Source organism: Anser cygnoides, chromosome 7 (assembly GCF_040182565.1).
Source record: "Anser cygnoides isolate HZ-2024a breed goose chromosome 7, Taihu_goose_T2T_genome, whole genome shotgun sequence".
Lineage (NCBI taxonomy): Eukaryota > Metazoa > Chordata > Aves > Anseriformes > Anatidae > Anser > Anser cygnoides.
The window spans coordinates 8,925,307-8,952,911 of NC_089879.1; the positions used below are offsets into that span (position 1 = coordinate 8,925,307).

The 27,605-nt window shown below is 50.5% G+C and overlaps 1 protein-coding gene across 3 annotated transcripts in view; it reads left to right on the plus strand.

Moving 5' to 3' along the window:
- AFAP1L2 (actin filament associated protein 1 like 2) overlaps positions 1 to 26,657 on the plus strand; it is a 63,604-nt gene extending 36,947 nt beyond the window's left edge. Inside the window, exons 1-19 of one of the 3 annotated variants that reach the window (XM_067000406.1) lie at positions 1,142 to 1,270; positions 1,804 to 1,881; positions 5,967 to 6,058; positions 9,677 to 9,767; positions 12,942 to 13,025; positions 15,037 to 15,242; positions 15,504 to 15,683; positions 16,566 to 16,655; positions 16,973 to 17,057; positions 17,412 to 17,516; positions 18,090 to 18,301; positions 20,210 to 20,355; positions 20,704 to 20,815; positions 21,489 to 21,728; positions 21,816 to 21,996; positions 22,177 to 22,344; positions 22,877 to 23,058; positions 23,506 to 23,634; positions 24,301 to 26,657. In XM_067000406.1, coding sequence (XP_066856507.1) covers positions 1,827 to 1,881; positions 5,967 to 6,058; positions 9,677 to 9,767; positions 12,942 to 13,025; positions 15,037 to 15,242; positions 15,504 to 15,683; positions 16,566 to 16,655; positions 16,973 to 17,057; positions 17,412 to 17,516; positions 18,090 to 18,301; positions 20,210 to 20,355; positions 20,704 to 20,815; positions 21,489 to 21,728; positions 21,816 to 21,996; positions 22,177 to 22,344; positions 22,877 to 23,058; positions 23,506 to 23,634; positions 24,301 to 24,327 — 2,385 coding nt within the window. In that variant the 5' untranslated portion in view covers positions 1,142 to 1,270; positions 1,804 to 1,826 and the 3' untranslated portion in view covers positions 24,328 to 26,657. Of the gene's footprint in view, positions 1 to 1,141; positions 1,271 to 1,803; positions 1,882 to 5,966; positions 6,059 to 9,676; positions 9,768 to 12,941; positions 13,026 to 15,036; positions 15,243 to 15,503; positions 15,684 to 16,565; positions 16,656 to 16,972; positions 17,058 to 17,411; positions 17,517 to 18,089; positions 18,302 to 20,209; positions 20,356 to 20,703; positions 20,816 to 21,488; positions 21,729 to 21,815; positions 21,997 to 22,176; positions 22,345 to 22,876; positions 23,059 to 23,505; positions 23,635 to 24,300 lie in introns of those variants that run through there. The other 2 variants (XM_048060550.2, XM_048060551.2) reach the window with 2 other exon arrangements.
- Positions 26,658 to 27,605: the final 948 nt, after the last annotated feature.

Below are 27,605 nucleotides of genomic sequence, written 5' to 3' on the forward strand. Positions count from 1 at the left end.
GCTGTGCACTGTGATTCACATGGGAACACGAGGCATGGAAATGCCGCAAGTAAAGGGAAGGGCGTGTTGCCCCAGTTAAATAACCCACACGTCACAGCCGCTAAGGATCCGCAGCCTGGCAGCGGTAACCCCAGGCTTTTCAGCCCATCATCTTCCCCGCAGGTCCTTGGCATCAGGGAGCGATGGAGGGAGGTGAGCGGGGAGCCTCCCAGCCGGAGGAAGAGCCGAAGCTGGTTTTTCCCTACTTTTCCCACACGCTGTCATTCTTGTGCTGCGCTTCCTCTCTCCACGTAACACCCCGTTATTTCCTCTGCGGAGCAGGCTCCTGCCACTGCTGCTAATTAGCCCACGATAAACTTCAGAGCAAACAAAAGCAAGCAATTAGACGCCTGGTGCTTCGGCGCGAGCCCTGTCAGTGGCAGAGCTGAGCAGCAGCTCCTCAGAAGGAAAACAGACCTGTCGCTGCCGGTGTGAAGGGATGGCATCGGTGCGGCAGGTTTTCCTGAAGGCTGTCTGGGAAGCTGCTCAGCCTTGGGTTTATCTTCAGTTCCATGTGGTACACACACCACTGGTCAGCGCCCAAGCAAGATGGTGTGAGAAGTTACTGAATCATGGATTTTTGATGTTCTTTTCTTCTTTTTTCCTTTTTTTTTCCTTATTTTTTTGAGGGGAGATGAATATTTGGTACATAGCATGTGGATGTTTTTCAAATTGTTGTGGAGAAATAAGGAGCAAGCCTGAAAATAGGAACCAAAAAGCAGGGTCTTTGATAGGCTCTAATTGCAATGATGTTTCCGTTATATTTGAAGGGATTCAAGATTCAAGTGGCAAGATCCTTCTAGCTGCTTTTGTGTAGTCTCAGCCCGATTGCTCAAAATCCCTCTAGGCTTTTGTCATCTTGAGCAAAAGGTCCTATAGGAAGAAGAGTAGGTGTTTACCTGGGATTTTAGTGGTTTATGAACAAGCTAATGGAATTTGGAGCTTTCTTTTAAAAAATAGAAGGAGGGTTCAAGCTAGAAAAGTAAATATGAATTATTCCTGAGCAGAAAAAATGCAGAAAAATGGAAAACAATCAATGTATGTCCTCTTTTGAAATGCCACCAAACTGCTTTGCTAACAGTTGTCTCTGTTGCTGTCGTAGCTCTCGAGCAGCTGCTCAATGAACTTGAAGATTTTCTGAGGATCCTGGACAAGGAGAACTTGAGCAGCACTGCTCTTGTGAAGAAGAGCTTCCTCTCCGACCTGCTGCGGGTGTACACCAAGACCAGCGGTACGGGCAGGGAAAGCTGAAGATGGGGTGGTGGGCTCACGTGGGAACCGCTACGGGGTCTTGAAGCAACATTTTCTTGGAGGTTGGCAGGAAGGGGAGACAAGAAAATTAAAAGGAGAAAATGGAACAGATTATTTTTGCAGTGACCTCTAATTGTTTATGTAAAATTCCTCTAGTTATGTGTCCAGCTTTACAAGCAAAGGATTCCCAAGATTCCTGATCCTTTCTGTTTTCCTTATTAAACCTTAAGTTTATTTAATCCACTTTGTAAGATACACAGGATGTACTGTTTGGCTAAGTTAGTGTTTAAGTAGAAATTTTAACTTATGGAATTTCCTGGCTATACAGCATTTATTTTTTCTGCTTTTTATTATTGGTTTTCTTTTTTTTTTTCTGCACATTGCCTCAACAAACATGCTGTCCCCCACGTGCACTCAGCAAAGCCACTTCTTACATCCGTCTTTGTGGAAAAAAAAATGAGCAATGGGAAAGCAGAGGGGGGATAAAGGCTTCGCTTTTCCCTTTGGTTGCAGGTGGCGATGAAGAATATATTTACATGAACAAAGTGACTGTCAACAAACAGCAGGGTGACCAGGAGAAACAAGACAAAGGTAGGGAATTGAAGATTGATGGTTGCCTCATACCTAACAGCGTGATGAAGGTGCGTGTGACTACTAGAGCTTTTCTTTACCGAGACTGGTGGTGGTCCCTCTGGCAGCTCTGAGAGCTGAAGCAGTTGATGGGGTGGAAGGACTGCCATTTTCACTACATTCCTTTGGAAATCGTGGTCCTTGCCAACACTGTGAAGTTATTCCTGGAAGTAGCACTTTGGAGGGCATTATTTTGGGATTAAAACGTTGCCTTCTAAGGCTTGCAGTTCCAGTGCCTGAAATATTTAAGGAAGCTGTTGTGTTTCCTTTGGCCATGAAAGAAGTCACTTCACCTTTTTGAGCCCCTGAAAGCATGTTCTCTTTTGTGTGTCGCTTTGCGCTAGCCCATAGGGTCCGAGTTGTCACAACATAGTGAAGTGAACTCCCAGGCACAGCCTGCACCATCTGCATCGGCAGAGGAGCTTTGTCTCCCGGGGGTTTCTCGAGTTCTGCGGTGTACAAGCCAAGAAATCAAACCTAGGCAAAATATTAATTTCTAATTTAGATTTCCCAAGTTTCAAATTTGTAGCGTGTCAAAGAACATAATTCTTTAAAAGTAGCCGTGCTCTTTGAAGTTCATCACAAAGGCTGTTTTTGATAATTGTGTGGAGTGAGTTACTGCTGACACGCATCTTCTTAAAGCACTTGTAGTCACAGGCAAACCCAGCCCCAAAGTTTTCAGTCCAAATAAACAAGAGGACGCTTCAGTGCAGCCTGCATTGACTTGCTGATCCTGCAGTAGTTAGGCCAGCTCTGTTTTCAGTTGTTTTTTTGTGTGTTTTTTTTCTTGTTTGTTTGTGTAGTTGGTTTGGTTGGTTAGTTTTGGTTTTGGTTTGGTTTGAAAAGAACATAACAACAACAACAACAACAAAAAACTACCTGCAGCTGAATTTAGATTAATTTTAAATACCCAGGGAGACAGGATGTCCTCCCGGATTACGCGTGCAGCCTCAACATGATCTCCAGACAGGGTCCTCTGGGTAATGCTGTAATGCTCCATAACAGGATTGCACAGCCTCCTGGTAGCTCCCAGTAGCTGAGTGGCAACAGAAATACCTCTTTATATAAGTTCTTGTTTGGGTGGATGAAACAAGGCTTGCACTTATGGACCATGCTGAAACTCAGGGTCATTGTTTCAGACAATTTATTTAGAGTTGCTTCTTCTATTTCAGACTTTTCCTGATCAGGGCTGTGAGCCTACCCACTCAGTCCCTCCCTGTGGGACCTGGCGTTTCTCTCTTTCTCTGTTTTCAGCAACTTCCTTATTCCAAGTAAAACTTCTGGGTTATTTGGAAATGAAGTCAGTCAGACACATGTGTGGGATCTTAGCCATAGCTGCATCTGGGTGTACAGCCCTGAGCCTGTCTCTGTCACGGCATGGAGAGGTCTGTGCGTGCTTGGTCAGTGGTGGGACCTGAAGGTTCAGGCTTAGCAGGTGGAAGGGGCTGTAGTACCCACTGGTGCTAGGGACTGTGATGTAGATCCCCAAGGGATTATGCAGCTCCCTTTATCCCCCTTACCTACTGCAGCTTTGTGCTTCACCACAGTCCTTTGGTGGGATGTGGTGACCACACTTCTGTGGCTGAGGTCAGTGGGACCTCTCATCCCCTGCAGGTTTTATTCACCACCTTGGGTGTGCTCTAGCAGCACAGGGTGCAATGCTTCTTGACGTGATAATACACCAGCCCCTAACGTCCTTAAAAACGCAGTTTCTGTAAAAAAAAAAAAAACAAATAAATGATATATTTCACTGCTCACTGTATCCGCTTCCAATTCCATCAGTAAGAATTTAAGCTGAACTGTACTCTATTTTTGAGATGCCACTTTATGGCACAGTAGTTGAATTCACTGCAGTGAGTGAAGAAGGCACCGTCATTTGCTTGATTTCATTTATTTGAGAAATACAGCAAGTTTCCACCCTGCAAGTCCGTGGGGTTCTTTGGAAAGCTGAATGCTGTCTTCTGAAAGTCAGAAGCAGGAGATATCCAACTCTTAGATGGTTTTAATGATATAGCAGCAATTTCATAAATTCATAGAATGGCTTGGGTAGGAACGGACCTTAAAGATCATCTAGTTCTACCCCCCTGCCATGGGCAGGGATGCCAGTTTGGTTTATTATAGTAAGTAGATTGATATCATTAATTTGTTATGATGACAAGAGTCACAGGGAGTGGTCTACTGCATATTCAGATTGCTAAATCTTAAGACAAATCAAGTACCTTTAAAAATTAAAGTCCCATCACCAACAGGCATAGTTAGTAAGGATCTCTTGACCTCGAGGAGTAAACTTGAGAGGAGTCCCTGCTCAAGGGGAAGTCATTGCCATGCTCAGACTTAGAATTCTTGTCATATTGCTCTCAACCTCTGATGTGATTTATTATTTCCCCATGAGGGATTTCAATGGTCACCTGCTCTAGGGCTGTACCCCCTTTGTTTGTGGTCACGGCTGTGAGCACTCACCAGGTGCTCTGTTATGAATGAGCTGTCCTGTTCCAGGCGCTGTCACATCGAGGCCTGTTGGGGTTCATAAGCCTGAGCAAGACTTTTTTTTTCCAGTGCAGGAACTGAGCATATCGGTCACAGTTCCCCCTTGCTGGCAGCTGGGCACAGCGATAGGTACCTTTTGCAACCTCAGAACAGAAAACCCCGAAACATCCCCCAGGAGTCCTGTCAGGAAGAAGGTTAGAGGAGGTTGTTCTTCCTGTGCAGAGCCTGAAAATCAAAGCTCCATTGCGTCCTGCTCTGTTCCTCAGCTGGAGCGTGTGGGCTTGTGTCCACAGGAATGGGCTGGTCTCCAGCAGGATGAAGACCGAGGCTGAGGTCCCCATCCTGTGTTGCTTTACTCTCACTTGGAACCTCACAAGGCATCCCTCAGTCCTACTCGTGCGGTGCATTTGGTGTCTGTCAGTCCCCAAGTGTCCGCAAAGTTGGCCGGTGCTGATGACCAGGAGACCTGTCTAAGAGGGAGCAATTTGACTTGAAAGATGCGTTTTGCTCTCCTGCACCATCTGGCCGCGAGCTCGCTGCAGCCTGGGGCAGAGCAATCATTGTGGCTTCCGAGCCCCAGACTGGAACAAAGTAATGTGGTTTCCAACTTCTATTTTTAAAACCCAGAATTATGCAGCAAAGTTCATGCCAGTGCCTTCTGAGCACAGTGCTAACTGCTGCTGGGCATTGCACGAGGCCGTGGTGGTTTCTGTGTATGCCCGAGGAGCGTGGCTGGAGCATTAGCAGGTGACTACGGGACCCAGAGCACCAGCTCGGTGCAGATTTTGGACCTAATTCCCTTGCTTAATCTACTGGACCTGCAGTATCTGGACATCTTAGCCTCATTCTTCCCAGAGTATTTGCTAAGAGATACTGTGTGAAAGGAGACTTCCCCACTGCACAGAATAATGCCTTCAACGTCCTTAATTTTTTGGCCGTTGGGTGCCTGGCTCCCACTTGTTCCTGAGCATTACTGCATTTCTCTGTCTTGGAGGGCGTGGGATCTGGGGACTCATTTGAGGCCACCCAGGAGTTCTGTGGTGGGGAAGAGGGACTGCACACAAGTTTTCTGAGCTTTCCGTATATCCCCCAGCTACTGAATCACTCTGCATTCAGCTGCTTGGAAAATCTGACTTTCCAGAGGCAGAGGCTGACTGCCTGGAGCAGTTCTGCTGCCATATGCCCTTTCACATGTTTGGCTTCTGCTGCTTCAAGAGCATCTCTTCCTCAGCTGGTAGATTCAATAGCAATTAAATTACTGTTCTTGGCTGGCTCTGAACTGTTGTGCAGCCCAGCCCAACCCAATGGGTCTGGGCTTCACAGTTTTCCTTCCAGAAGCAAAAAACATGCCCGAAAAGCAGAGGCGGGTTCTTTTGCTGGGTCTTCTAGTGCCACAGTCCTGAACTTAGCCCAAAGTGACATGGTCACCCCGCAGTGCTGCCTGTAATTATCATTCTGCTTTCTACCAAAATAGCACCTAGCTGTTCCTGCACCTCCTGGGTAGCCATTTGCTGGGAAATGCCACATGTCATCGATATAATTGTGTTTCTGGCTTGCAGCACTGGATGGGAGAGCCTCCTTGACCAATGGAGACTTGGGACTGCATTCATCCCCTCCTCAGAAGAGCCTGCCGGAGCTGCCCCCTCCAAAGGTAGGTGTTACAAAACCTTTGCTTTTTCACTGCCCAGCCCTCAGCCTGGGGACATCAACCCCTGAAGGCTTCGGGGCCACTTTTATTACATAGTGAGCAGCACAGCTAAATGGACAGACCTCTGCCAGTCGTCTGTTCATGTGGCAAATAGTCCAGATGAGCTTTATTAAATATATGTATATATGCATTAAACTACGGGCTCCCCAGTGTATTGGTTTCCTGCCCCAGGACTAGGGAAAAGTGGCTGGAGAAGGCAACATGGGTCTGTACAGCCCCACAGAGCCCATTTTCTCACTGCTTTTGATGCCCAGAGGTGCAAGACCCCAGGCACTGTGCTCCAGCTTGCTGAGGGCTTGCTTCAAAAAACTGCAAAAAGAACATTCCTTTAGATCCTTCCATAGGAGAGCTGTAAATCTTGCGAGGGTACAGTTTTACATGGTCAGCTTCCAGTGGGATTTTGTCCCTGTGCCAGAAAGCCAGCCCGACTGTCCTCGAGAGATTGTGGCTGTTCTGTAGTTGGTCTGACGTGGGAATTGCAGCAGTTGGGATTTGGGGATGTGAAAGGAAAGGAGGGCAGGGAGTGTATGTGGAGGGGACATGGAGGAGGGCAGGATGGTGCATCCGTGACCCCAGAGGAGAACCTGCCCCTTCCCTCGACACGGGTGGAGGCCCCAGGACTTCAGCCCAGGACAGGCTGTGTGCTGTACCAGGACAGCTCCTGCACATCTGCTTCTGCAAGCTGGGCAGGAGGGGCCACTGCTCCAGTGGGGTGGCCTCTTCCCTAGCCTGGCAGCTGGATGATGCTGAATTTTGAAAATCCACTTCAAAGAAAATCCAGAAAATTAAAAACACTTCTTTTTTTTTTTTTTTTTAATGAACATTGTCTTGGGAAAAGGAATGGCAGAGCTAGCTACTTACTACAGGGACTGCTTTTGTAGGAATACCCCAAGGAACCCAGCATCCAAAGCATTTTCCCCAAACAGCTCAGCTCACTGCCATTCCCGGGTAAGCCCCTGGGATGCCACCACCTGATCTGCTGGTGCTTGCTGGCCTTCCCTGGGAGCTCCTGTCCTGAAAACCTGGCTCTGTGTCAAGTGTTATGGGATGGCTCTCAGGCATGTTACGTCCTTCTGATAGGACAATTGAAAAATTAAATGAGGAAGTTAGGAAAAGCAGTTTTCAACAACAGCTGACAAGGTTAGGCTCTGCTCCCAGGCCAGCTGCCTGTGCTGGGAACTACCTTCCCCAACTGCTTACCCGTGGAGCTAACCTCACTCACATAAAGCAATCAGGTGCTTCCTCGCTGTAAGCATCCGAGGAGTATCAGTGAGTTGTTGGCTGCAAAGACATCCGAGCACTCAGAGGTACTTCAGTATTCCAAGAACTGTGGCTACCTACCCAACGGGGGGTGACCCAGCTGGAGCCGACTCATTTCTTTGGTTTTGTCCCAAAGTAGCCTTTAAGCACTAAGTCCCACGGGCTATAGCTCAGATGTCAGTGTCCTTCCATCCTCCGGTAGCCCTGGCAGCTCTCCTTGCTCTGCTGCTTCTCGCAGCTGCCTGCCAGGGAGGTGGCAGGGTGCAGGCACGGACTCCCGAGATGGTTTCATTTGCGTGCTCCGTTGTGTTGTAATACAGAGACAAATGTGCTGCGAGGGCCAGCCCGGCTTAGATAACGCAGCAGCATATATTCTTTGATATCAGATAGAGACAAAACAACTCTACGTCTTTAGGGAAAGAGGAAAAAAAACGACTTCTGGGGCAGCTGGGGCGCAGTCCCACCTATTCCCTGTTGGATTCCATTGTCTGTAGGAAGCAAAACAGAGCTGCCCCTTCCCCCCACCCTTTCCCTGACACTCCTGGGATGGTGTCAGAAAACCCACAGCCTTTCTTTGTGTAGGCAATTTGTTTATGGTCATAACACAATATGAGCTGGCTACACGCACAAGGCCACCGCAGATGGCAATTGCAGACATACTCCTGGCCGGGGAAGGGATTAAGGAAAGCTTTGGACTGGTTGTTCTTGTTTCTTTAATTTAACACATTAGGACAAGTTCCTAAACCTTGAGGTGTTTGGAGGCAAGTGTTTTCTGACAGCACGTCCTGTGTGGCTCTGGGAAGCAAGCTCAGAGCCTGCTCACAGCAGCTGGCAGTCCCATGTCAGGAGGTGCCTTCGTCCAAGACACCTGAAAAGGTGACAAGTGTGCAGCTCACCCATGCTGGCCAGCAAGGCCAGGGTACCTAACTCCCGTGGGATCAGCAGCATCTCCTATCCAGGGAAGTTGCTAGCCAGAAAATCTTTTCCTTCAAAGCTTCCTATCTGCCTCTGGGCAACAGTACCCTTTGGTGGAAATATCCAGGGCAGGAGGAACGGCTTTGAACCTACATTTGATGGTGCTGGCGTGACCTGCAAAGAGAACTATCCTGCCTTAGACTGTGCCGTCATGCTCAAGGCGATGGGGAGCAATCACTGTGGATGAGGGACCATGCATGATCCGTGACCTTCGATGTTGGTGTCTCTGCAGAGAGAGACCGGCTCTTCTGCCTGTCCTCCTGGGAGGCGTGGGGTTTTACCCCCCACACACTGAACGTCCTGTCCAGGACTTGCACAGCTCTCGGTCAGAAGCCACGGGGGCGGTGTGAGCCGGAGCATAGCGCTGTCAGACGGCTGGGGGTGGTTTGACCTGGGCAAGGAGAGGGGAAACCTTGCTGGGGAATGGCGGGATGCTACTGTTGGGCTGTGGTGGGAGAGGTGGGATGCCACGTGTTTGGGGAAGAGTGTAAGCTAAGGGCCCATCCGACTGTTATCTCCGGCTCTGCTGTATCACGTTCAACAGCCATGTGAATTACTTGAGAAGTAAAAAGGTTGTTTCTTAGCTTCCCTTTTTTTTTTTTTTCGTCATATGTTGGTATTTCTAAAGGATCAAGGCGCTGTTTTTCCTGCCTGCCCTTGCTTGTGTTTAGGGAGGGGTTTGGCAGGCACCACAGGGATTTTCCAGCACTTGGACTCCTTTCAAAGGCCTATTTTCCATCAGTGTTGTTTATCCATTTCCTTCATTTTTTTTTTTTTTTTGCTCAGAGCACAATTAAAGATTCCTAATATTTCCTAAAACAGAGATTTTTAGCTATCAGCTAGAGACTTCAAGATACGACCAGTGACAGCTCAGGCTGCGCTTTTGAGTGCAAAGCCAGAACTGCACGGAGTGCCCACCCCGCTGGCTCCCCGTTAAGGTGATCGGTAGCTCGGAGGCTCATCCCCTTCCGAGGAGCAGCCTGGGAGGGGTCAGCATGGCAGGCAGAAGTCCCAGTTCACGGTAAGGCCAGCGGGCTGGAGCTGCTGCTTATGGGGAAACGTACAAGTCGATCCTTCCGAGGATCTTTCAGCAGATTTCAGCAAAATTAAAGAAAATAATATTTATGATGCAATTATGCAGTAATTTCAGAGAACTTTCTACTTTAACTGGAAACCTTCAGCAGACTAATAATTTTTCTTCCCTGTCATCTCAGCTTGTTTAGATAAAAACCCTAGAATGTATTTTAGTGCTACAGAAAGGATGCCCCATTTTCAAGCATCTATTTTTACCTTAAATCATGCTTCTTTTTTTTATTTATTCTTCAGATTCCTGACACAAAACAACCTTTGGTCCCCAAGATCGAATCCCCGGAAGGATACTATGAAGAGGCCGAGCCATATGATGTCTCTCTAAATGGTATATCACAGCTAACTGTCTGGGGGGGTTATGTGTGAGATGGAAGACTCGAAGTTTATGAGAAAAAGTAAACTAAAAAACATACAATTCTTACAGCTTATGTGACAGATTTTGTTTTCTGATTCTGGTCACGTGTAATATTATACATGTAATGCCAGCTGAAAAGAAAAGTCTAATGAGTTACTCAAAGTTTTAAGTTTCCTGTAGAAATAAGTAGTGCGTCTGGGTTAATAGGACATCGCTGTAAAATATTATAAATCATTGTGGATTCTCTTTGTCTTGATGGTTTTCTGGCAGATAGTCTCTAGTCAAATGCTGGTTTCTGTTCAGAAGCAGTGAAGCTGTGGTGGCTTGCATTTATGTCCTGCTGCTCTGTTTGTCCCTTTGGGGCTCAAAATTGATGACTCTGACCTGTTAGCTGCTGTAACAGGTTTTATAATTGACTATTTATTCAGCTCTGTCTCTTCGGGTAGTTGAACTATCTGTAAGCTTGTTTTAAAAGCCACCCATCATGTGAGGGGACAGCGTGGATTCGCTGTGCACACTCACTCACGCCCGTGTCCCAGTAATGTCCTCAGCAGTGCCACTGGTGCCCGTCACCGTGTGCTCCCATCCCCTCTGGGGGAGGCTGCTGCAGGCAGGCAGAGCTCCCGGCTTCTCATTTGTGCCGATGCATTCGTGCATCCTTCTTTTCGGGACTACCCTTTAGGAGAGATTACCACCCTCCGATCTGATAGCAGCTGATCTTGTCGTTGCTGTACGAGCCATTTAAGTCTGGATGAGAGAGGTGACACTGCACTGCAGGAGAGGCAGCTCTCAGCTCAGCACCGTTGATTGCAGCAGCGTAGGGTGCAGTCGTATACGTGGCACGGGGCAGATCCGAGTGGGAAGAGTTGAGGCAAGCAGAGAAGTGAGAGCTAGGGATAAAAGTGGGATTTGGATCTAAGCTCTTGGCCGTTGAATCAGAGCTATCCGTGAGAGAAGCTGAGCGCTCCACAGCCCCGGTGTGCAACGCCAGGCTGTAAAACTCCTGTGGCCCTGCTTGAAGCCACCTGGGGCTGGTTTATGCGGGCAGCCATCACTGCAGCACGTCCCCCTCACACACCCGGGCAGCTCGTAGCTCAGTGTGGATCTCTGTGCTCATCCAGGCTTAGGATTTTCAGTGCTGCTCCGAGATGCAAATACACCCGGCAGGGCCAGTTAGAGACCTGAGGCACCCGGAGATCAGAGCCCGCAAGTGTGGTAGAAAGGAAAAACCCCACGTGATGGGAGCGTGGTCAAAGTGAGGTGGTTGTGGGGGCTGGCGGTGCTGTCTGTGGCTGCTGTTAGCAGCTGTTTGAGCAGCGGGCTTGGTGTTTCACACCTCCAGATGCCGAGCACGCTGCAGCTTGCCCTGAGCAAAAGCACCAGGCACTGACCTTGGCCCCATGGTGTGGTGCTAATGGGACCGTCCCTGGCACTGCTGCAGCGTGTGCTTTAAACAAGGGTGTCCTGAGAAGGCCAGAGCTGGGTGCCTGCAGGGAGAAGAGCAGCAGGAAGAGAAGGGGGTGGCTACCACCACTGGGCTGCGTGTCAGGAGCTAGCTAGGTGAAACCCTTTTGCCTCCAAGCCCAGTTCCCCCCAGCCGGTGATGCCGGGCACCACCGAGTGTGGTGTCGCAGCAGTAAGCGGAGATCCAAGCCTGAGAAGGGCGCAGAGATGGGATGTGCAAGCCCAGACAGCGCTGCCGCGGCGTGCGGTGCCTTTACCGCCCGTGAATGCTGTACCACCCGTGCCCTCTGCAGGCCCCAGCAGGTCCCTCCTGCACAAAGCGCCCTGCGTGCTGCAACGCAGATATCCCTCAAGGTGCTTTGTGTGGGAAGGGAGAGAGCGCTGTGCTGCTGGGAATTTCTGTTGTTTTTTGGTATACTGGTGTGTCAGGGGGCTCACTGGGGTGAGTGGGAAGGAGGAGTAGGGACAGGCAGGGAGCTGCAGTGATATGCAGGAGGAGGCAGCAGAGGTGCTCAGAAGGGGGTGAAATGCAGCATTTTGTGCCGAGGGCAGGTCGGGCAGCAATACTCTCAGGCAGTTGGTGCCCCGGTTTGCCTGGAGACATCAGAGTTCAAATCCCACAGCACATGGGGCAAACCTGCAGGTCTTGGTCCTGCCCGTTGGCTTAACAAGTACAAAACGAGGCTCTCCATCCCTCAGCCACCCCTCAGCGCGTCAGCGGGCAATAGCACCCTGCAGTACCTGCTTACAGGGAGTGATGCTCATTGCCAGCAACTGCTTTGAGACCTTAGTGTGGCTGGCGTTGCTAAAGGGTGGTAGGAACACGTGTGGGTGTGCCCAGGGCAAAGAAGAGCCATGTGTGCTGAAGTAGGACCCCAGTACCCAGCCGAGACCTCGCTGCTCGCCCCTGCAGGCTGGCGGAGCAGGGAGCTGCTCGTGGTGTTGCTGACAGCATGAGCCTTGGAAGACACCCATGGCTCTCCAAACAAATGGGCGTAGCGAAATTAAACAAAAATAGGAACGCTAGTAAAATTAGGGAGCGCGCTGCCAAGAAAGGACATCAAAGCAAGCCTCCAGATGGGCTGAGGAGATAGGGGATTTGTGCATCATCAGAGGTGGGACTGCAAACAGTGTAACAAACCGTGGGTGAATTAATTAAAATGAAACGGGCAGGAGAGACCCTTGGGTCTTGGGGTTCCTCTTTCATCGTCAGCATCCCCGCCTCTCCGCTGGGGATGCCTCTGCCTTTCACCGTACAGCTTCAGCGAACGCTGCTGCTTCCTTTTCCGCCCAGACCGAGATGTGTTAAACCGTTATCGTTCCCTTCCTCTGCTGTATTTGCATAAGTGAAGGCTGTGATAAGAGACAGAGTGAAAATGGAAGGGGCAACATGACTGCCAACTGAGCAACGATTATTCCTACTGAGCCAGCTCGTCTGCCTTCACTGATTTTAATTCTGCTGCTGATGATCCCTTTTTTAAGGGGAATTGCCTTGCTTGCGGGGCTGGTTACAAGCGTCCTCAGGCCCCCTGTCCCTGTTGGAAGCTGATGCGGGGGACGGGGCAGCCTCGCTGGCAGAGGGGGGAGCGGGACCCGAGCCAGGCTGTCGCCCTTGTTCTTTGCATTTTCTTATCTGTGGCTTTCTCTCTTTGTTTCCCTTTCTCTTTGCTTTTGACTGTGCAGGTCTTTTTGGTAGGCTTGCTGCGGCTGGACCCAGGCCAGGGTTGCAGGTTACTGAGGGTGTTATTTATGCCACAATAACGATGGGTATGGCATGCTTTTAACCCTGAAGTGCTTTTCCTTTATTATTCTTTTTTTTTGAAACCTAATGTTTAGCCAAGGCAATCAAGTGCTTCCCCCTGGCACTGCCCGTTACGTGCATGAAGGGTGGTTGGAGCTCCCTGCGTCGCTGTATCGATGGGCAGCCTGGGCAGCGGTGGGAAGACCAAACAGGAAGGCAGAGCTGGGTCTAGATAAGGGCATCCCAGAGCATGGCTGAGAGCCTCTGGGGTGGCTTGGTTTCATAATCCTGTCTGGGTCAAAAGTAGCTTGCAGGTGTTATTTTGGCACAGGAGAGACTGGAAATCCCAGCAGAAATGGAGGAGGGGAGTCGAACGGCTCCAAATCCTTGTAAGGGAAGAATTGGGGAAAAACACACTCTGTTTTTTCAAAATTTGCCATCAGAACATCTCTGCTGTGTGTTGGTGTCTAATTTTCTGAATTTAGGAGGCTGCCACCGATGTCACTTCAACAAGAGGATAAAACTTTGGTCTTAGCTGAAACTGCCAGTAGGCGAAGACCTTGTATTGAAGTGCCTGAGCTGTCTGCCTTGGGATGGAGTGAGCTCTAGGGGTAATCACAGTGTTAGCACAAGTCACCCAAGCAGGGTTTGTCCCAGTTTGTCAGCTGGAAACGCAGCCTGGAAAATGCCTTTCGATCAGGAGGTCACCGCAGTGGTACCAGGCCAGAAGAGTTTGGAGATGGTGATCCAGTAGCATGTCAGCGGTATTCAGAGACTTTGAAAGGCAGCCTTTTTTGTTTTATTTTATTTTTTATTTTTTTAAAGTTTGTTAAATTGGTGCAGCTTCGTGCTGGCCACTTGAGGGATGTTGTAGAGTGAGATTTTACCAGAGGAGGCTGGGGATAATACTGTAGCTTTGTTACTGCATCTCAGTTCCTTTTATTTTAAAAACAAACCCAAGTTAAGAAATTCTCTTCAATGATGCTTTTTCTCTTTTCCGGCTGCTTTTCCTCTTTTATTTTACACCAATCCAACAATGTTACTTTTATGTGGATATTAAGATTTGATGAGAATCTAAATTAGATTAAATTCTGGTGAGGGAAACTTGATGACCTTTCTCAGTGCTGTTTGATCAGATAAGAATGTCAAACTCTACGCAGATGGTGCCCAAATCTTGCCATCTTGCCATGCGAGCTTACGTAGCCGTGATGGGGATCCGGTTCCTCGTGAATAAGAGCTGTACGGTAGACACCATCAAAGCACTGCAAATTCCCTTGCAGCCAACAGGAACGTTTTTGTTGTTTCTGATGAATCTGGCGCCAGCGACCAGCTGCTCCTGTCAGCTGAAAGCTCCTATCACCTCCCAGTAAAGCTGAGCATTGAAAATCCCAGCTTACCCTAATAAAGTAGCAATCAGTTCAAGAATGAACGTGAAAAATGTGCTTGTTATTATTTACCGCTGCCACTTATGACTAATTCTTGCTGCTGCAACAGTGTGTTACTTCAAAGCCCCTTGATGTCCCTTAGATATGTTAGCCCAGAGAGGGAAAGTGGCATGACATCTCTAATACAACAGATCCTTGCTTGTTGCATGGCTTTGCAAATACCATTTTTATTTCTGACATTCAGAGAACAAGGGGTGATTATAGCTTGCTATTGCCTTAAAAAATTTATTTGGCTTCAAGTGGAAAGCAGAGAAAGCATCTTGGCAGGAAAAAAAAAAGCAGAAAGCATCAGAAAATGTCTAAGGGAATGTTCTCAAACTTGTGGTCAACTGAGATGTGTCTTTTGAGTATTTTATAACTGAGACTATGAGACTCAAAACATTTCAATTAGATTAATATTGAGCTAGAAAGAAAAAGAAAAAAAAAAGATCAGTGAGGGTCATTTTCCTGTTGATTATCCTCTGCAGGAGATGTTCAAAAGACACATCCCTGTGCTTGCAGCTTTTGCATGTCTGAGCATGGTTGAGGCAAGCAATAGGCCCAGAGTTGTGCGAGGGATGTACTTACTGACAAAGCTTTGCTTTTGTTTTAGAAGATGGTGAAGCTGTCAGTAGCTCCTATGAATCTTACGATGAAGAAGAGAGCAGCAAAGGCAAGTCAGCAACCCACCAGTGGCCATCCACAGAGGCCACCATCGAGCTGATGAAGGACGCCCGTATCTGTGCATTCCTATGGAGGAAGAAGTGGCTGGGACAGTGGGCGAAGCAGCTGTGTGTCATCAAGGACACCAGGCTGCTGGTGCGTATATCCTCTGCCGTCTGCCTACAACAACCTAAAACAACCTATTTACACCTTAGGTGTATCTACATACATAATAGATATGACCTGTTCGTAGTCTGCATACATAGATGTGGCATCCTTATAGGCCCTAAACCTTCTTGTGTTCAGGGCACTTAATGCATGAGGTTGCACTGAGCCACTTCTAGTGTGAGTTCATGCCAGCAAGCAAAAGGGAAGGCTCCTCTTGTCTCTGACTTGTCCTCCATCTTCCTTCCCCAGTGCTACAAGAGCTCCAAAGACCACAACCCACAGCTGGATGTGAATTTGCTGGGCTGCACTGTCATTCACAAGGAAAAGCAAGTGAGGAAGAAAGAGCACAAGCTGAAGATCATCCCCATGAACGCTGATGTCATCGTGCTGGGGCTGCAGAGCAAAGACCAGGCAGAGCAGTGGCTCAGGGTCAGTGACATCCCCGGGGTTGCCCAGGCCTTCAGCTGCCAGGGAAGGCAGGTCCCTGAGCATTTCCTTCAGGCTGCAGTGCCTGTCATAGCAGCCCATCAGGAGCCCTGTGTGCCAAGGGGCAAGCTCCTCACTTCCCTCCAGCTTCCCTCCATGCATGCGGTGTGGCTCAGCCCCTGCTTCTCCCCATGCTGATGGATGGCGTTAGCGCTGCAGGAGCTCCTGCCTCAGTGAGGCAGGTGTGAACATGGGGAGGGAGGGACAGGTAACCAGAGAATGCTTTTTGGAATGGCCCTCCAGCATTATTGTCTTGACTCCTTGGTAATGCAGAGGGAAGGTAAGAAAGAGGAGAAATGTGAGAGTGCTATGTGCTTCATGCTCCTGTGCAGGACTGTACATCTTCCAGAGACGAGTGTCTCTGAATCCCTCCAGCTGAATCCCAACAGCACCGTATCTGATTTCCGTCCTGTCCTCGCATGCTCTGGCTCCTTCCTCCCTGCAAGCCCATATACAAATAGACCACTTTATTTTCATGTCTGGGTTAGCTTCTTCCTGGAGCAACCCACCATCTTCTGTGCGCGGGAGCCCACAGAGGCACCTCGCGGCCCAGCCACCGCAGCAGGAGGAATGCCTGGGGGGAGAGTGCCTAGCGTGAAGTGGCTGAGGACAGGGGGAAATGTAGCCCTTGCCTTGGGATGGCAGCAGAAGGGGGAGCCTCTGCGGAGCCTGGGGCAGCACCAGGGCTCCCTGGCTGACCCGGAGCAGGAGGGACTCTGGGGGTCTAGCAGGATGTCCTGTTTTCACCTGTCCGTGGTTGTGGGGAGAAGCATCAGTCCTGTAACTGCACTGTACTCACCAGCTATGGCTTTGTCTTCTGCACAGGTAATCCAGGAGACCAGCGGTCTGCAGTGCGAAGGAGGCAGTGAAGGCAACCAGTACATCCCAGATTCACAGCGCCTCACTTACCCGAAGGTACACCTTGTCCCTACAGAGAGGAGGGATAGGGGGATGACTTTTCCACCCTATTCTTTTAATAAATAGCAGGCGTAGGTACAGTAATTTTGTCTGAGCAGAGATGGATACAAATGTAACCCACCACCTGTTCTGCTAAAAAGGAGCATTATTGGAACAGTCTGAATTTTCTTGCCACATTTTTTCCCCAAAACTGACCCAGCACTGGGCTCCCCTCCATACAGGGGAGCAGCCAGGGGGAAAACTCCCTGTGGCGGGTGCTTGCTGGAGGAGCGGGTTGCGTGTCTGCATAGCTGATGTCTGGTGCTTGTTGGCAGGTGGAGCTCTCCGAGAGGTACTCTGCAGCCTCAGAGAGTGGGAGCAGCACAGACGGGCACCCGGAGACGGCTGAGACAAAAGATGGTAAAAACTCACCCTGGGAATGAGGGGAAACTATGCTGCTGACCTTGTGTGCAGCGAGGGTTTCTGTAGCTTCTCCGGCTGCTGCCACCTCAAACTGACCTGATGCAGGGTGAAAACTGTCTGTTAATTCACTACCTGAGAATTTGATTTCATTGCTTTTTTCCATGATGAGTTGGCAGGTGAACACTGGGATTTCTCAGCAGTTAGTGTTCCGATAGGGCTTGAGAAACCTGGGCGTGAGGCCCTGCCCTACCACAGAGATCCTGCATGAATCTGGGCAAGTCGCTTTGGGACAGTTTTAGATGGCATAAATGCAGCCTAAGTGACTTTTCTTTGTTTGTTTGTTTCTGGTAGTTAAGAAGAAAGGCACAACTGGCTTAATACTAAGCAACCTGATGAACCTTGGGAGGAAAAAATCCAGCTCCATGGATAGCCCAGAGAGATCCCTGGAGACCTCAAGTAAGTGACAGCACGAACTCCTCTGCAGGGACTTGTCTCAGGGCTGGGCCCTGGTGTGCAGTGCAGGGTGAGCACCAGGCATCATTGCCTGCTGTGTGCATGCATCAGGAGGCAAAAAAGCCGCTGTCCACGCCAGTAAATCCACGCAGGTTATGGTGCCTCCTCACATGAAGGCGACTGTGGTGCTTACAGGGGCAGGCAATAGCTCACAGGGTGACTCGAGAGGAAGGGCAGGTAATACCAGACACGCGTGGTGTGATTCAACAGGGAGGAGGTTGTGTGGGTCAACTGGAATCGTTTGGGACCAACTTTGCCCAGGTGTCCTTAGCCAGCTTGCTGCTCCAAACCTAATTTGAATTTCAAGGGTCCCATTTGGAACCAATTTTCACCCTTTCATCCTGTTTTATGTGGTTCAGGACCACTCATCTTTGTGGTTTTGCTCTTCATCACTGCCTGTGGCTTTCTGCGGTGAACTCAGAACTGACTTACTCCCCGTGCACAGAAATGACTTTTGATTCACACCCCCCCCCGTGGGGTGGAAAATATGACTCGATAACCTGTGTTTGCTTGCAGGTTACCTGAATGTGCTTGTGAACAGCCAGTGGAAGTCTCGCTGGTGTCAGATAAAAGACGGTCACCTCCATTTCTACCAGGACAAGAACCGAAGCAAACTGGCTCAGCAGCCCCTAAGTTTGGCGGGTTGTGAAATTATTCCAGACCCAAGCCCTGATCATCTCTATTCCTTCCGCATCCTGCACAACGGGGAAGAACGGGTCATTCTGGAGGTAGGCTGTATATCTCCAAGCTCATTCTTCTTTAAATGGTCGGTTTGGGTGTCTCAGCAGGCCTAAAAGCCTCTCACTGCTTGGATGCTTTTAAGGCCTTTTTAGGGAAGACTTCAGTTCAGCAAACAGCCTGAAGCACTGGACTTTGGTTCACCAGACCACGGTCACCTAGAAGGTGTCCTACCTGGCTGGTAATCCAGGCTGCCTCTGATGCTGGCATCTCCAGAGGACTGTTCAGCCTTCATCTTAGGTTCTCATCTAAGGTTGGGATGAAGGGTCTCTGGAGGTGCCCATCTCCACTGACTATAGGATAAGGGGTCTTCTAAAAAAAAGATGAGAGCAACTTTTTGCTTGGTCAGATAATGTTATGACAAGGGGTGATGGCTTTAACTAAAAGAGAGAAGATTTAGATTAGATTGTGGGAGGAAATTCTTCACTCAGAGAGAGGTGAGGCACTGGCACAGGCTGCCCAGAGAAGCTGTGGATGCCCCATCCCTGGAGGTGTTCAACACCAGGTTGGATGGGGCTTTGGGCAACCTGATCTAGTGAGTGGCATCCCTGCCTATGGCAGGGGAGTGGAATTAGATGGTCTTTAAAGTCCCTTCTAGCCCAAACCATTCTATGATTCTATGAACTTCATCTTCTGAAAACAGTCCCAAAGCCATGGGTCATGAGTGCATCCTAAGTAAACCGATCACAGATCTGCCCCGAAAGTGCAAGTGAATTCGTCTCCATCTGTTACTTTCCTTTGCCTGCATCTAGGCTGCTTATCTCTAATCTTAGTTCTCTCTGACGACAGCGTGATTATAGTAGGAGGTGGACAATGTGAGCAATTTCCTGTATTTTTCCAGTGGGTGGAATATTTATAGCTAAACAACAGACTTCGAGTGCCTGCCATGACGTTTTTTAGGTGTTTTTGCTTAGCCTCTGATTCAGGTTGTGTCTATGTCCAAGACGTTTTGCCTAATTACAGATGTGAAGAAAAGGTGCTGGGAAAATTTACATTTTGTGAATGGAAGAAACTGTATTTTGTTGGGCCACCAGCCTCAATGTACAGACTGGCTGGCTGGCTTCCCAGGCACTGAAGTCTGTGCTAAATCAAACAGATTGGAAGCTTAAAATACACTTTCCAGTTTGGGATTCACTTGCCCTGAATTTTACTTTGTACTTACTGCTCTAATGCCTCAAATCAAAGCAAACGATATCTGTATCAGCCCACTTCTTCCTCCAGGTAGAAATCATCCACTACTGGGAGGTAAGCCTATGTGGCTGTTTGCTAGAGCTGACTTCCAGGCACAATATTCAACACTTAATTTTGCAAAATGTCAGGCTGTTCGTTGCATCTGGGAATTTGGTTCTGACCATGTTATAGCTAGGGGCTCCCTTTGATGTTCTTCTCTGACCATGCTTTAAACTTTCCTGTTCCCTTCTTCCCTGTGCAAACAGGATTTGGGGCTCTGGCATAAGGAACTCGCAGGCTCTTTGCTATGCTTGTGTCTCTTTGCACATCTGGTGTTTGGAAATCATGTTACTGCACTCTGCTGGTGCAAAATAAAAAACGCACTCTTTCCTCCCAAAGCTGGCCCCCTGACAGCATCTCCTCCAGCCATAGAGACTTTTCTTAGTTTGGAATGCAGCTGAATGGTTCGCCACTGAAAGGTACACGCAGACCGACTACAAATTTTAGTAAGGAGTTAAGAGAGGAGCTGCATTTATGTATCTATCTCCCCAGTTTGCCAGTCGGTCCGTACACAGGGTGGTGGTACTTTCTTTTTTTAATGTGGTCTCAGGTTTAAAATAAATGGCCAGCTCCTTGCAAGGACAGAGAACTGCTGGTAAACTCCTTTGCTGAGGGAGTCCATGGGCGCTGCTGTTGCCACCCATAACATCTGTCTGGTCACCTTGTAGGCGAAGTCCTCGGAGGAAATGGGCCACTGGCTGGGCCTCCTTTTATCAGAGTCAGGCTCAAAAACAGACCCGGAGGAATTTACCTATGATTACGTGGATGCTGACAGAGTCTCCTGCATCGTGAGCGCTGCGAAGAACTCCTTCTTGTACGTCTTTGGGGTGGCGCGGGGCTCCTGGGAGCTGGGGGGGGGGGGGGGGGGGGGGGGGGGGGGGGCGGGGAGCAAGCTGGAGAGGGGTGCTTCAGGCATGGGTGCAGCTCGGGTGCTTTCTCTGAAAGCTCAGTGCAAGGCAGGAGAGCACTCGTCCCAGCGTGGTGCACCTACCTGAGCATTGCTGCCACAGGGGTAGGGGCGTGCGCCCAGGTGGCCTTTGGGAAGCCAGGTTAGTGGGGCTGGGGGTGCAGCACCGCATGCACAGACGCCCCAGAATTCAGCAGTGTGGCCGCGCAGAGAGCACCGTCCCTCCTGACAGGATGTTCTGCTGCCTGTTCACAGCCTAATGCAGAGGAAATACTCCGAGCCCAACGCCTACATCGACAACCTGCCCAAGGGGAGGATGCCGCAGGAGGAGCTCTACGACGACGTGGACCTGCCGGACATGCCCGAGGTAAGGTGCCCAGCACGACACCCACCTGCAGCGAGCGCTGCCACTGGGTTTGGCTCCTGCTGCTTAAAAAGTCCCTGGTCGCTGTCACAGGTGGCTTGCATCAAGGGGCATCCATGATTCACGGGGAAGCATCGCATTTCCCAGCCAGGGGGAATCTCCAGCAGGGAAGGGAGAGGATTTGCCAAAGCCACACACAGCTGGTATTGGCACCTGGGGAGAAGGGAAGTCCCAGCCCCCCCGGGGAAATCCAGGCTTTTGCAAGGGACAGAAGTGGGCGATGGTGAGGAGTCACTGAGGAATGTGAGAGGTTTCCAGTGGGGTGTTGTAGGGATCTGCTCTCACAGGCCATGCTGGGGAGATGGGGGCTGGTATCCTGGAGAAGGCAAAGGATCTCACAGGGCCCGGCTAGATCTACACCAGGGTGCGATCCCCATGTGAGTCTTCTGCTACCACTGGAAAGATTTATTGGAGGAAAGCAGGGTGGAACTTTCTGTACTCTGAAAATATTCCTTGAGGAGTGACTTAGAAAATGGGGTTGTAACTTCGTTAGATCACTTATATATTTATGGAAAATATCCCAGATTGCCTAAGATGCTGCTGCTCTGCAGTGAGACTGCCCTTCCTTCGGCTGCAGCAGACGGGCCCTTTTCAGGGGAACATTTGGCTTTTGCAGGGAGAAGTATCCAAGAGCGACAGCAAACTGGAGGGGGACCAAGACAGGGTGTACCTGGATCTCACCCCGGTGAAGTCCTTCCTGCACTGCGCTGGCAAGAAGTCGAGCCAGACTTCACCCCTGAGCTCGCCGTCTCCAGAGAGGGCTGGCACGAAGGCTGCCCCCGACAGCGTGGATGAGACAACCCCGGTGGCTAAGGACGCTGAGCCCTGTGGAAAGGTGATGGAGACCTCGGAGCAGGTATTTAACTGGGTTTGGGGCCAGGATTCATCAGGGGTCCAGCTCCCCACCACATCATCTCACCTTCTTTCCCATCTTCTGCTCCAGAAACAGCCAGAGAAGCTGGAGCCCGAAGAGCTGCCGCCCCAGACGCCGCCTGTCAAAACCCAGGCACAGCAGCAGACCGTCGTCTTCCCGCAGACGGCCCCCGAGCTGCCCGCGGGGTCGGCAGCGGCGGTGGGCAGCCCCCAGCTGGCACCCGCACACCGGCCCAAGATGCCCCTTCCTGGTGAGTGGGGAGCGGGGAGCATGGACGGGGGGCTCCGGGTGCGAGCTCTGCCCTGTGGCTGGTGATGAGCCTCCCATGACTTTCCCAAGTCTCGTTCATTTTTGTTTGCGACCACCCAAAGATGTTTTCCCTCCTGCTTTTTCCCCCATCTGAGCTGGTTTGGGTGGCTTGTGCTTTCAGTGGCAGCAGTGGAAACCAAGCTGGGCAAGAACAGGACAGAGGCCGAGGTGAAGCGGTTTACGGAGGAGAAGGAGCGGCTGGAGAAGGAGAAGGAGGAAATCCGAGCTCAGCTCACCCAGCTGCGCAAAGAGAGGCGGGAGCTGAAGGAGATGCTCGTGGGATGCACAGGTAGAGCTGGGCAAGGGGCAACACGCAGAAATGGGACAAGGTGGGACCAGGGGGTTGGAGAGGGGTGATGAACCTGGGACCAGAAGGGGCTTTGCTCCTCCAGCACCACCTGCGTGACCACGGACACATTAACAGCAGCCCAGCTGCCAGGGGAGTCAGTGCTGAAATCCTGGAAAAGGCTGGATCCTGAGCCACCCTGTTCCTATCTCATGGCACGGGAGGGAAGAACTGGCCTTGTCACAGTGACATGGTTTGCCTCAGCTCCGGGGGTAGACCCCGTGCTCTGAGCCAAACCACGTAGCCTAGAATGCACTGGAGCAAGTGCTGGCTCTGCCATGGTCCGTCTTGGGGAAAGACATAAGGAAAATGTGCAGGAGTGATGCATACTCTTGTGGCTGGTCCCTGCTCCCCCTCTGGGTGCCCCAAGTCCCCTGCAGCCACCAGCACCACAATTGCCAAGGACCCCCAGCTTCATGCCAGCCCCTGGGAACCAGCCAGCAAGCGCGGTGCCGAGCTGTCCTTCCCTTTGCAGACAAGAGCCTGGAGCAGAAGCTGAAGGAGATAGAAGAAGAGTGCAAGAAAAAGGAGAGCCGAAGGGTGGATGTGGAGCTGAACCTGGTGGAGGTGAAGGAGAACCTGAAGAAGGCAGAGTCCGGCCCCGTGACGCTGGGCACCACGGTGGACACCACGCACCTGGAGAACGCAGCACCCCGGGTAGGTGGGGGCACCCAGTGCGCGCGGTGGTGTGGGCACACCACTTCAGCCTGCTCCTTAACGGCATAACTAATAATAACGCAACATCATATTTTAACACTCTATCTATAATGATGTGATATATAAAAATATAATATGATAATAACAGTAATATGATAATATAGTAGCATGAAAATAAAATATAGTAATATGAAACTATAGTAATAAAATAATAAGATACCTCCCCCATCACTGCTGCAAAAAGGAGGCTGGGACGCAGGAGACTGGCTGTTGTGGGACCTCGAGCCACACCATCGGGGTCATGCAGGGCAGGACCCAGTGCTCCTTCTGCACCCAGCCAAGCAAAGGGTTGTTCTGGGGGAGATTTAGGCACCTAAATTCCTTCCTGAGGACAAGGTTCCCACAAAACAGCGATGGTTACACCTATTTCTATTACTCGTATTGTAGGTTCAAACAAAAACTGCCAGTCCAGGAAACAGCGCAGAGAGCTCACCAGTCAACTCAGCAACAGCTTTGAAAAACAGGCCTTTGTCCGTCATGGTGACAGGGAAGGGGACAGTCCTACAGAAAGCTAAGGTAAATGCTGGTTGGTGCCTGGGGTAGCTGCTGCTCGCTTGTCCCAGCGGCTGAGCAGACCAGCAGGGATGGCGGTGACGGGGTCTGGCCTGTTGGTGTTTGGGCAGCGCGCTGAGCATGACTCAGGGCAGCCTGGTTTTCCTCTGGGCTTTTCACCTGGGCTTGTCCTGGCTGTGATTTCAGCTAATCGCTGTGTGCTCCTGTAACTGGAGCCGCGCCATGCTGACTGTGCTGGCAGCAACTGGAGTAAACAAGAGGCTTCCTCTCACTGAAACTGTGCTGAAACGCATTTGAAGTTTCACTAGGAGGACGGGTGATCTGGTAGTCTGCTTCTGAGCACCTGGGAGGCGGCCCCCATATGGTCTTCTCCTTACCATCATCTGTCTTTGTAACAAAACAAGGATGCTGGCTGAGCTTTTCTCTGTCACCCTCTTAAATGTCTCACCCCATCTACCCACCCACGTGCCTGGTCCCTTGCAGGCAGTGCCACTGCTTTCTGGAGTGGGAAGGCTGTAACAAAAGCATTGCTTCTAACAGAGACCTCCCTGACCCACTCTGTGGCTAAAACCCCTCGGTACCAGAGAATCAGGTTGCTCCTGAGCATATTACAGCTACTGCTGCTTGCCAGATCTACCTTTTGACTAATTTGCCTTTATTCTTTGGCAGGAATGGGAGAAGAAGGGCGCTAGTTAGAAGCACGTTTTTGAGAGATGGACTAAAGACTGGAATTACCCAGGCATGGACAAGGGGATTCAATCACCTCTCGGTGGAGGTTGGGTGTGCAACACAACCCACACCACGCGCCTCCTCTGCGTCGCTCCACCTGCTCAGATGCAGCAGTGGAGCCAACGGCTGCCAATACCAATTAGCCCAAACGATCTTGCTCTTTCCAGACAAGTCCCATCACGTAGCTAAAACAATAACAACCAGTGGCAATCCTTGCATCCGATTCCTAACCCAGTCGATGTAAACAAGACTGTTACTGTACATAGGGGTGTTTTGTGTATTTCTACTCTGAAGGTTTATCAATGAGTTATTAAGGTTTCTATATTAGTGACAGTAGTGGGTTCAGGACAGGCCTCTGCTATTCTTTATACCCCAGTGGTTTTCAACCTGTCACAGCAAATCCCAATCAGCTAAAGTCTTACCTGTTGCTGCTGGTCATCACTCAGCTGCAGATCATCCAGCCTTCAGCCTGGGGAGGTACCTGGGCCTGAGCAACGTCTGAGACACGGATGAGAAGCACACACCAGCGGGAAGGATCCTCTCAGCACAACAGGGCACTAAGTATATCTACACCTGCAGCAGAGATTTTCAGTGACCAGATGCATCACACTGCAGCCTTTTTCCTACCAGCCTGCAGCAGGGTTGATTTGCCACAATACGGAGGAAGATCCCTGCTCACCTTCTTGTGCTATATTGCAGCCCGGTGGCACCAAGGGCTCTGGGCAAAGAAGATCTCTCAGACAGCATCCAGAGGAGTTCTGGAAAAAAAAAAAAGAAAATCATATTTGAAGGCTTGTTAACAATTTACCAAAGGTCCAGGCCTGCTTACCTGGTGGATGAGGATGCTGGATCCTGATGCTGGCCCTTTCCACAGGGAGGGAAGGTAAAAGTGTCCCTGTGCTCCTGCCCTGGCTGCAAGCACCACTTTGCTGATGCTCTCTGGTCCCTGCAGAGCTGCAGCACAGCAGCAACTGCACAATCTGCTGAACACCTCCCTGTGGGAAAGGAACACTTCACATGGGTGCAGGAGGCTGCTGGATCTGTTCTCCTCCGTGTCTCTGGTAGGCTGCTGGCTGTCTTGGTGCTATCACCCTTATTTCCAGATGATTAAACTTACTTAATATAGCCTTTGGGTGCTGTGGCCTGCAGAGCTCATCCCTCTCCTCTCTGGCCGAGCTTTTTAATGAGCGATGTTAGGTGCCTGGAACTGGTAAGCTTAGAGACAGTAAAATTTGAAGGCGCAGGGCAGAAATCCATCCACCTGTTTCCCTCTCCTCCTCCTGACCTGCTGTCACATCTGAAGGCCTGCAGACACCACTGCCTGGCTCCTCTGCTGGTCCTTCAGCCCTGCAGCTCGGTAACTGAGCTGACGGCAGGGCCTCAGCGTTCTCCAACCCTGCAAAGCCAAAGCAGCTCTGCTAACCCGGCTGGGCTGTCCCTGGGGTCCTGTGGCTACGCTGACAAACAGCACCCAGAACCAGGGTAAAGACAGGCAAAACGTTGTACCTTCCTAACCCTTGAAAGCCTCTGACAGGCCCGAGATCAGCTCCAAATGAGGCCTCTCCGTGAACAGAGGTCTGATGGCTGGGGGATGAAGGGGTGCGGGAGGCTGCTCGCTGCTGCCACCGAGCCTTGGTGCAGCAAAGCACGTGGGCAGGGTATCCCCGAGGCAAGAAGGGTGCCCTCGTGCCTGTTTTTACTGTGCCACAGACTGAGGAAGTTGTAAGCCCAGGCCTCAGGAGGGGTTCACCAGCCCCAGCTGTCAGCCCTGTCCCTCAGCAAGGTTTGCACGTAGCAAAAACTCCTGCAAATCAACTGCTGCCACTGCTGGCTCAGGACCCAGGGGCCTTTCAGCTCCAAAGCACGAGGAGGCCACGGCCACCATCACAAAGCTTTTGTTTTGACCCACGATGAGCTGGCAGGAGACCCTGTCCACACCCTAAATAGACCCCGTCCACCCCCTAAATACACACACAGCACCATGCCCTCACCCTGCACCCCGCTGTCAGCTGCCAGAGCTTGTCCAGCCATTTCACAGTGGTACCCAGACAGCGCTGGGCGAGAGCAGCCCCGCTGCCCGCACCGCAGCCCCCTCAGCTTCGGTGGGCTTGCTGGGACCGCCAGGGGATGGTAAACGTAGGCGAGTCCTGAGCAACACGTGTTTCCCAGACAAAAAAATGTTAAACAATGTCTCTGTGTCCCCATTGTTTTCTTAACTCAAGGCATTTCCTTTGTCGTAACTGTGAGCTATAAAGTGGCGCTTTAGAGGGTTTTATAATAAAATGTTGAGTATATTATTACCAGTGTAATTTATTTCTAATACGCCCTGTCCCTGCTCTATTTTCCAATGGCTTTCATGCACTTCAAACCCCAACACTGTTAGTTACTACAGAGTTCCTTGGCTATGCAGTCCACAAAGTCTATGTCTGAAATAAATAGTTTAGTCCTCTATAGTGACAGCAACGCCAACCAAATTTTTCTGACAGCTAACCCACTGAAAAATAGCAAGGAGTTTGCATGAATACGTGCAGCAGCCTCAGCAGCACAGTCCTCAGCACAAAACCAGCACAGAGGGAATAACGTCTCAAAAGTCCCTTACCTCCCGCTCACCACCAGGTAGCAACTGTGTGCAGCGCTTGGTGCCTGCTGCCATCGCTGTCGGGCCAAGCAGGAAGGCATTTAGCTGGAAAGGAAGGAAAAGGGTTAGGAAAGAAAGTTGTTGAAGCTAGGCTACACAGATGCCAAACCAGACCCCTTTGTGAAACAAATATTTACTAGGCACAACAGGAATGGTTTTGCTTGCTTTGCGCAAGAAACTCAAGGGCAGAGGGAAGGTAAGACCTACAGGGGGTGAAATTCATGGCACTTACCTAAATCCCAGTTTCTTAAAGAAGAAACGGCCTCTCCCCTGCAGTCAGCACCTGGCCCATGAGCAGCGAAGGTTCCTGCAGCAATCCTGCAGCATAAGAGGTGTTCACAGCTGTTAGCAGCACAGACACCTAACACTGAGCTGGCACAGGCCTCGGCCTCTGCACCCCCCGCCAAGGCAGACAGGATCAGCGCCGCCTTCGCAGGGACCCCCTCAGCGGCTGTGCCAGGGGCAAGCAGCGCCCAGCCTCCAGGGCCCAAGCCCCCATCAGACACGTTCTTGTTAAATATTTCTGACTGAATTCAAAGCAAGTCTGTGGGAGTGAACCCAATAAGGGATCACAACAGAGCCCCAAGCCACTTTCTTTTTTTACTTA